General features: G+C 37.3%; 1 protein-coding gene and 1 long non-coding RNA gene across 3 annotated transcripts in view; one reads left to right on the top strand and one right to left on the bottom strand.

The window, feature by feature from the left end:
* The window catches only part of LOC106879280 (probable imidazolonepropionase), a 29,735-nt gene extending 22,968 nt beyond the window's left edge, over positions 1 to 6,767 (top strand). For both annotated transcript variants that reach the window (XM_014928776.2, XM_052968601.1), the window contains exons 7-8: positions 5,446 to 5,606; positions 6,453 to 6,767. In XM_014928776.2, the coding sequence (XP_014784262.1) occupies positions 5,446 to 5,606; positions 6,453 to 6,564 (273 nt within the window). In that variant the 3' untranslated portion in view covers positions 6,565 to 6,767. The remainder of the gene's footprint in view (positions 1 to 5,445; positions 5,607 to 6,452) is intronic.
* The window catches only part of LOC128248099 (uncharacterized), a 16,939-nt gene continuing 8,347 nt past the window's right edge, over positions 1,664 to 10,255 (bottom strand). The window contains exons 2-3 of the long non-coding RNA XR_008264362.1: positions 5,941 to 6,066; positions 1,664 to 4,847 (exon numbers count right to left, since the gene is read on the bottom strand). This is a non-coding gene — a long non-coding RNA (uncharacterized LOC128248099). The remainder of the gene's footprint in view (positions 4,848 to 5,940; positions 6,067 to 10,255) is intronic.

The following is a 10,255-nucleotide window of genomic DNA, read 5'->3' on the forward strand; positions in this document are numbered from 1 at the left end:
AAATAACAAAAGTATATATTAGTATGACGCTCGGGAATACGGAAAGTCTTTGACGTTTCGAGCTACGCTCTTCAACAGAAAGAATACAGAGACAAGGAGAAAAACACGGAGAAAAAAAAATTGAATAGTGTTCAGTCAACGGTCAATCATACATATACATGACGGGCTTCTTTCAGTTTCCGTCTACCAAATCCACTCACAGGATTTGGTCGGCCCGAGGCTATAGTAGAAGACACTTGCCCAAGGTGCCACGCAGTGGGACTGAACCCGGAACCATGTGGTTGGTAAGCAAGTTACTTACCACACAGCCACTCCTGCACCTATGTATATATATATATATATACATGCATATTCTTTTACCAGTTGCAATCGTCAGACTGTAGCCATGGTGGAGCACCATCTTGAGGGGTTTACTGTTTTTGCACTGTTGATAAAGCTGGGATATCATCCCCTAGTAGAGGAACCATGTCAGCATGAATGTCCCTGGTAACTAAACCATTTTTTCTGCAGGTACTTGATAACACTGTCATACTAAATTTTGTCCATTTTCAAGAGAAGTTACAACTGGTTACTCTTGAAGTTTTCTTTGAACAGTCAGATGTCAGTTTACCTGGAAAGGAATGATTAAATTGTTCTTGTAAGGGGAATCTGTACACCTCCGTGATTGGCTAAGTGAACTATACTAGTTAGTATAATTGAGCATGTGCAGAACAGTCTGAGAGGAGTGGCATGTGTGCAGTCATAGTGTACAGGTCATAGGAATTATTGAATAGAGATATTGTGGAGTGCTTGTTGAAGATACACAGTTGGAGAATAATAAGAGAACATCAGGAATGTTTAATATCATAACAGTTCAGATGTAACAGTGATGACAAGAAGTCGTACGTCATATCAGTGGCAATGATGAAACCTGCCGCTGTATAACAGTGTCGTTATAACAGTGGTAATAAGGTTACGAACGCTCGTAGGAGTGTTGAAATGGAAGAGCTACTAGCTTCTGTAGTGAAGCAACAGCAACAGTTGCAGCAGTAGTTGTTACAACAGCAGCAAGAATACCGTGAACAGCAACAACAACAGCTAAACCAGCAGTTACTTATATTAATTAAGTTGATTAAACTAAACGTTTTCAATTAAGAAACTAATATAATTCAGTCAGATGTGTATGTATATGTGTGAAATGAGCATAGCATGATTAGTAAGAGAGCCATTCAACAAGAGACAGGTATTATATTCAAATCCTGTTTATGCATTGTTCCACCTTGACCTACATATCTATTATAAATATCATGTTACATATATTAGCCAAAACCTTTTGTAGTTGTACATGCATACATGTATTTATATATATGTATTTATGTTGTGTTATTACATACACTTATGTAAGTGCACACACATTTATAAATGTATTTGTTGAGAAGAATATCACATAGGAGTGGCTGTGTGGTAAGTAGCTTGCTTACCAACCACATAGTTCTGGGTTCAGTCCCACGGCGTGGCACCTTGGGCAAGTGTCTTCTACTATAGACTCGGGCCGACCAAAGCCTTGTGAGTGGATTTGGTAGACGAAAACTGAAAGAAGCCCATCGTATATATGTATATATATATATATATATATATATATATATATATATATATAACGATAAAAGGTTTCTGTGTAGGTGTGGGTTGCCAGTGTAACGGTTGTAAAATGAACGAAGAACAGTGATCGAAGTTGTAAAGAAATATTTATCGTTACTTTAATAAATGCCATACCATGACGGGTAGGTTAGTGTAATAGTATAACACAGTTCGTAAAGCATGCAAGGTGAAGAAAATTAATTTCGGCCTGTATATGTGTGTACACGATCTTGTAGCAGTATATAGACAGAGATATGGTAATGTTACAGAGAAAAGAAAGTGAGCTAGTGAAAGTTATAGAGTCGAGGGAGGTTGTGTCTCATAGTTGGCTGGTTGTAACCTTCCTTCTCGCTCTGGCCAAGGTTGTAGCTGGTCAGCCAGACTTCGTTCTCACTGAGTCATCACCATGTGACTGGACTGGTTGAGTCGTCACCGACTGGTGACTAGACTAAATTTTTCTTGAGGTTTCCTTGCTTTTATAACAATCCAGAAGGATAGATATATTATTGAGAACAATTGTTTTAGTTGGTGGTCTGGTTATCTCTATTCTAGCTTTTAGTGGAGTAGAAGAGGTTAGGAAGGGTCAAGTGGTGAAGACATTATTTCGGTCTAGCTAAAGGCATCTGGAAAATATAAAATCGTTGTCAGAGAAAAACCATTGTTCCACTGTGGGAAAAGTTCTGTTGCAGTGTTAATTTAAATTTAGCTATAGTGGATCAAATCCACTTCATGCATGCAAGATCCATTACATCACTCTCCTCGCCAGTGAGGTTCCTGGAAGGGAAACGAACGAACAAAGGAGACAAAAAATAATGTATGGTTGAGGAGAAATTTCGCATATCAGGAGAGAGGATCGTTGAAGTGTATACGGGACAGTGTCACTTTGCGTGCTAAAATGTGTGCAGTCAGTGACTGGGCAGTACAGCAAATGGGTGCGTGTGTGCACGTGAGGGCGTATACAGGAGTGCAGGTGCACGTTTCGCAATTGACTGAAAAATAAGCTCAGATGAGCAAGTGAGTGCATTCTCAATCCGTGATATGAAAGATCCTCCTGCAGGGTTGCAGTGTGTGAAATGCCTTCAAGGTGAAATGCCCAAAGTGAAATGCGTCTGGTGCTGTTGTCGTGGTTAATTGCTGAGTTAGCAAGGGCAACAGTGTAAGCATTCTGAAGTGATGCGCAAGACAGATCATTTTCTCTGTTAATTACATGACCAAACAGGGGTCTAATGGAGGAAAGTATGTCTAAACATGAGCGCAGAGCATGTGAACATCCAGCGTGCTTTGAGTCGGGATTGGAATCGAGGTGATGCAGACATGTTGCAAAACAAGGCAGTAGATGCATAATACAGATGCAAGTGCATGAGTGCAATAGAGCTTGCAAGGCTGAGGCTAATGCTAGTGCATTGATTACAAATACAGTGTACAGTATTGAATATGCCAGTGATTAATGCAGTAAGGCTGAGGCTGCCAGTCGGTGCATGAGGTATTATAAGCCTCGATCGTGTAGGAACAAAAGTGTGTCATGCTGGCACGTTGTAAGGGTCAAACAACTTTCTCTATGTATGCGTGACCGACATAGAGTCTTACAGAGACGAGTTGTGTCTACAAGGGTGCATTGAGCATGGAAAATAAACGAGAAAGGTATGTGTGGTGCATGAATGTGACAGAGATAGCATTTGTGTATGTATGAACCATGTGTGCAAGGCCAGGCACTGAGGAAAGGTGCATGCGTGTGTGCACGCAACAATACATTTTCAAAGTGAACGAGAAAAACGTATATATACATGCAAAATGTGAATAATAACATAGTACATTGAAAAAGATATGCACATGAATTTGGCCATCTTAGTGAAACAAGTCGTCGCAGAACTTGTGCATCGCGTGTACATCGCGAAATGTGTGCACCGTGGAATGTGCTTCGCGGTATTTGCCTCGGGGAATGTGTGCATCGCGGAATGTGCTTTGTGGTATATGTAACTCGTCAAGAAATGAAAGTGTGCAGTGCAAACAGAATAATAAGATAAGCAAAACTAACAAACTTAGCTGAAAATAGCGTCCCTTGTGAAAAGTCTACTGCTGAAAGTGAAAAGAAAATGTGCATGCAAAGAAAAAGAGTTGTTGAAAGTCTATGTGAGAGTCTTATTTATGTACGTGCAAAAATTCATTGACAATGCAAAGTTTGTACATCGGGACGAGATGAAAAGCGTGTGTGTGCCGAAAAGGTTGCATGTGCGGGCTTCCGTATTTTCTTCCAGTTAGTTTCTGGCATGTAGCTGTCAAAATGTTGCGCTTATAGGCTTTCATGGTTGGCGAATACCTTATGTTTCGGCAGTGTTGCATTGTTGTGAAGTGCATCGTAGATTGCATCGCAGTATAGTGCTTTCTGTAGCAGGTCGATGGAGGGTGCATCTTGGTGGTGATGAAGGTTGTCATTAATTTTCTTTGGTTCAGCGACTGTAGTTCTTTAGTTCGAATCAGCAAAAATGCAGAAGGTAGCAATTCTTTCGCTTGGGGTTAACAGTTGTGACTGTTGGTAATGCAGTTTCAGAAGGTAGCAATTCTTTTTTTACAAGGTCACCAATTTGTTGGTAATGCAGCTTCAGAAGGCAGTGATTCTCTTTTTTCACGGGGTCACCAATTGTAATGATTGGGTTCTTGTGAAGGCTGCAATTCTTTTGTTTGGGGTCACCAATTGTAACGGTTGTATTTTAATTTGTGTAGCGATGAGTTATGGTGCAACGTCGTGATTGCCAGTTTGTAACGATAAAGTTTTTAGTTGAAGTCGAGGGTCACCAGTTGTAATGAGGGAAATTGATTTGTTATAATTGCATGTTGTAAGATGGGAAAGATGAACAATGCATGAAGTTTTAAGAAAATATTTATTTACTGTTACGTTACAATACTTTACCACGACAGGCAGGTTATAATAGATCCATAAACATGCGAAGTAAAGCTTGCATTTATTTCCTCTTCATTTAGTAGTAATCCACAGAGAGAGATAGTGGTGTTGTAAGAGAACAGAATTAGAGCTAGTGGAAGTTGTAGGGTTTGGGACGTTGTCTCACAGTTGCTGACTGTAAACTTCATTTCTCTCTCTGGCCAAGATTGTAGCTGATCAGCCAGACTTTGTTCTCATTGAGTCGTCACCTACTGGTGACTAACTGGTTGAGTCGTCACCGACTGGTGACTAAACTAAATTTTTCTTGGGGTTTCCTTGCTTTTATAACGATCTAGAAGGATAGATATATTATTGAGAACAATTGTTTTAGTTGGTGGTCTTGTTATCTCTATTCTAGCTTTTAGTGGAGTAGGGTTAGGGTTAGGGTTAGGAAGGGTCAAGTGGTCAAGACATTATTTCGGTCTAGCTAAAGGCATCTGGAAAATATAAAATCGCTGTCAGAGAAAAACCATTGTTCTACCATGGGAAAAGTTCTGTTGCAGTGTTAATTTAAATTTAGCTATAGTGGATTGAATCCACTTCATGCATGCAAGATCCACTACATATATGTATGTGTGTGTACATGTTTGTCCCCCCAACTTCGCTTGACAACCGATGCTGGTGTGTTTATGTCCCCGTAACTTAGCAGTTCGGCAAAAAGAGACCGATAAAATAAGTACTAGGCTTACAAAGAATAAGTCCTGGGGTCGATTTGCTTGACTAAAAGCGGTGCCCCAGCATGGCCGCAGTCAAATGACTGAAACAAGTAAAAGAGTATACTATGATATTGTATACTCACATGCTGAAAGTAAGAGATTTGCAAATATTCTTTGGTAGGGTTCAGTATATACAAGTAATTTAGATTATGCCTTTTTTTTTCATATTTTCAGCCTCTGGTAATGCATTTGGCTAGTGTCAACTTGCGAATGAGTCTCCAGCAATCTTTGGTAGCTTCAACAATCAATGCAGCTAAAGCTCTGGGAAAGTCTACCACTCATGGAAGTTTAGTTCCTGGAAAAGTTGCAAATTTAGTTCTGATAGAAGCATCAAGGTAAGAGCAAACTTTTGGTATTCAAGTGTAATGTTGATTAAATCAACACAAATAAACATTTCCCATTCTTAACAAAGCATCACAAATGCCCAATTTGGTAAGATGCCAAGCTGAAGGCTCATTCATTCAAGTCAGGTGGCATTAGAGTTTTGACTGAGATAACAAGGCTGTTGGACTGTCAGTTAAGAGTCGGTAATTTACATTCTTTTATCAGCACTGCACAATATCTGTGGCCAAGATATATATCGTGCTGACAGAAGCTACACCTTGAGAACATGATAACTTTGCATGACACAATATCAATGTAAGATAAAGAAGTTTTCTATTTGCTTACTCATCTTTGGTTTAAATTTTTTGCCAGATTAAATTGCTGTAGACCAGAGATGGGTAGCTTTTATTCATGTGTGAAATTTCATTCATATTCAAATAACAATCCATAAGGTAAAATAACTGTCCAATTCTAAAGAGTAAAAAGAAATTTAATTTAAGTTACATATCTTAATTTGTAAAATTCATTATTTTTCTCAGCAGAGATGGGCCTTCACAGATTCTTATGCTCTTTCAATTCACTTGTAGCAGAAAGTTTTTCCTTTATTGCTCTAGACAGACTACATTATGATGAAGTCTAAGTGGGTCCCTGCAACTCATCACAAGCAGTATTATTATTCTTGAAGATATGCCAAAAACAATAGCCTAATGACTCATCTCATAGTTATGATTTCAATAAATTAACCAATGGAAACAGAGTTTAATACAGATAAACCTGAGAGAATTTTTGTTTTTGCATCCTGCATTTTATACAATAAGGTAATATCTTGTCTAATCAATTCTCTTCTTTCCTTACAGATGGGAACATTTGATCTATCAAATGGGCTGTTATACAGACTTGATAAAATATGTTATTGTTCATGGCAATGTTGTTGTAGATAAGCACAATTCAAACCATCCAAAATATTAATTACACTCACAACCATTTATTAGACAATGCAAGGAGACAACTATAGAAAACAACTTCACAGACATTTCCAAATATATGGAACAAGGAATCAATGCAGATTTTAACAGATTTAGAATTACACCAAATGGCTGTTTATGTCCTTAAAATAAATCTTGCTTCTCAAATTAGTTAATAAGAATAATAAAGTTATCAAGCAAATTTGTCATTGTCTTCACGTTCAAAATATTTGACTAAATGAAACTTATTAACCAAACATTTGTTTCCATAATTAAATTTAGCAAAAGAATAAATCAGTTCAGTTAATGAAGTAATATGATTTAATAACAATTTCTTACAGGAGACTATGGACATACATTTTGGAGAAAAATGGAACAGTTGATTGAATTGACTTGAGTAATTGATTAATACTTATATTAGCCCACCCTAGAGTATTGCTCTTGCAACTGGAACAGTTGCTGCTGTACCCACTGATATTCTAAACTGCATGCAGAAAGTGGCTACCCAACTGATTAACATAGAGGCAATCACCAACAGACTCAATCTTTAGTCCACAGATGTCTCCTCCCTCTCCCTTTTCTATTGCTACTATAATCACCTTTGCTCCTTGGAGTAGGCTAGACTCATACCACCTCCATTCAGGCTTCCTTGACTCACTTGTCTCTCCTCTTTTCATCACCCTTGTATCCAATCCTCTAAAGCTGGTCCTAATCACTATACCCAGTTCTTCCTTCCCAGAAGGACAACTCTCTCTGTTCATGTCTTTTCCACAGGTGTTGATGTACAAGGATTTGAGAGGAATAGTAATAGCAACAAACCCACCAGTCTTGGAGGGTCTGCAAAGGTCCTAAGTATAGCCCTTTCCTTTAGACCCAACAATAAAAACTCAAGAAGGACAGAAAGCAAAACCAGTTTTCACAGCATTTAAAGTCAAACTGCAAAGAGATGTAACACAAAGCATTTCGTCTAATTCTGTATTGATTCTACCATTCCATCAATCCAACATAATTCAACAAATGCATTACATAAAGAGTTGTCCTTCTGGGAAGGAAAACTGGGTATAGTGATTAAGGCTAGCTTTGGAGGATTGGATACAAAGGTGATGAAAGGAGGAGAGACAAACGAGTCAGGGAAGCTCCAAGGAGCAAAGGCAATTATAGTAGCAATAGAGAAAGGAGAGGGAGGAGACAATTGAAAGGAACAGAATATTTTCTCTAAGTTATCAACATCTTCAAGAGCTTTGAAGTGTAACAGTCAAGTCTATGAACAAAATAACATTTCATATGAATATGTTAGGAATAAACTAAAATCCTGCTTTTGTGATTTCATTGTACCTTCATATTGACAAGATCCAGTGAGTCATAGGGTTGCATCATGCCCCATGTCAGCTTTGGCATGATTTCTGTAGCTGGATTCCTTTCCTAACACCAACTATTTTACAGTATATACTGGGCACTTTTTGCATGCTACCAGCACTAGTGAAGTCACCAAGTAACTTGCAAGACAGGAAAGAATGAGAAAAGGGGAAAGAAGAAAAGGAAAAAGCCCTTTCAACTAAATTGGGGAGGAGTATTTGAGAAGGTGGAGAAATGACATTTTACCAAGGTCAAGCATGGGTGTCTTGCTGTGGAGAAAATACACAATTACCCAGCATTTGTATAAGGAGTATTGTATAAAAAATATAATCTATCATCAAATGTAGTGGATAACTGCATATTTCAGAGTATGATATCTGAAGCTTGAAAATATTTATCCATTGAAGTATGAAACTGGAACAACTATGGTTGTAATAATGTTTTGTTCATTTTTAAGGTTTCTCACACACTATTCTTAATCTTTCATTTTAAATAGACTCTACAATAAATGCTTCACATATTATTGGGGTAACAGAAGTATCAGTGTATTGAATAAATATTTCAATGAATAACGAACTAATAAATCAGTTGTATGTTGGAGCAGTAAGTAGCAAGTTCAAAGTAGTAGGAAATTATATAGTTTTGTTTCTTTCCTCTGTTCTCTTTTTACCACAATGTTTTATGAGGTGCTGAATAAACATTTTTTTTCTGTAACTGGGAAAGCAAATTTTTTTCAGACTATTAAGGTTCATAGGAGTAGAGCCCAACTCCAATTTCTAAAGAAATCTTAGAGACTTCTCCCAAAGATATGATGCTGGACTAATGCAGGTAGCTGACAATGAAACACATACTTATCCCTACTTAAATCACAAGTAGTGCTAATTTAGAAGGAGACAGAGATGTCAGTATGGAACATGGATGTTAGACAATGATGATGATGATAAGGACAATTGTTAACACAGCCTGTCCCAACTATTGTGGATTATGCAGCTTCTGGCACTCTGTGTGTGAAAAATTGCATACCTGAATCAGAGTTCCATCAAAAAGAAATCCAAAATAATCTACTGCCATCACAGACAAGCTTTTGTTGTGGGTCAATTCCAACTAACTGACCTGGAAAATAACATCATGAAAAAATAAAACCAGAGAACAAAGGAGTCACTAATGAAAGTTAATCTTGGCAGAGTTGCCAAACCCACATCTATAGTGATTTATGCAGTAGTACTTTTTGATTTCTAGCATATAACCTGGCATACCTCATGGGAACCTTGCTTACTAGCAACCAATAGAAGTCAACTTTCAAGCTGGATATGAATAAGACTTCACATTATCACAGACTTGAGCCTATATGCTGATAAAACTGAGTAATGGCTATGAGATTAGAAAACTTAGGCAGGATGTAGCAATTTGACACCACTCTTTCCAAATGGATTTCTTCTCTCAAGTTATTCTCACTATGAAACATGTTTTAATAGAACAGAACATCAAAAGGCATTATCCCCTGAAATGACATATATTTATAACACTATTTACACTACACATAAATCAAATTTCTTGTACAAACGTGACTGTGTACATCATACTTTTGCTTCACATACATTTAAATAACCTAATTTTTATTGATATTGCATATGGGAAATTTATATTTGTCAATGAATGACAAGATCATCACCATTATTTAATGTCTATTTTCTATGCTGGCAAGCTGGTGGGCTGCACCAGGCTTTCACACACAGAGTGCCAGAACCTGCATAATCCACAGGAGTTGGGACAGGTTGTATCAACAATCATCCTTATCATCATCATCATTGTCTAACATCCATGTTACATACTGACATCTCTGTTTTGGTTTGGTTTCCATGGTTGGGTACCCTTCCTAATGTCAACAACTATACAGAGTGTACGGGGTGCTTTTTACATAGCACCAGCGAGGTTATCAAGTAACTTGCAAAACAAAGACCTCTTAGTTGAGAGAGGGAGTAGAACTGAGAGAAGTGGCTGTGTGACAGGCAAGAGTTGACAGAGGGACAGAAATAATTGTCTTACTATAGAGGAGATACTTGGCTACTCCAGTAGGACAAGGAAAGAGAAAGCAAGTGGAGGATATATATATATATTTATATTTAAACTTATATTTATTATTATATTCTTACATTTATTTTTTATATATATAATATAATTTTTTCTGCATTTTTATAACTTAAGGCAAAAAGTATGTGATATAAAAAATATATCTCCTTTTGAAAGCTTCGAATATTGATTTCCTAACTCCAACATAACTACATATGTTTTTTATAAATATATATATATATATATATATATATATATATATATATATA

Source organism: Octopus bimaculoides, chromosome 1 (genome assembly GCF_001194135.2).
Source record: "Octopus bimaculoides isolate UCB-OBI-ISO-001 chromosome 1, ASM119413v2, whole genome shotgun sequence".
NCBI classification, from domain to species: Eukaryota; Metazoa; Mollusca; class Cephalopoda; order Octopoda; family Octopodidae; genus Octopus; species Octopus bimaculoides.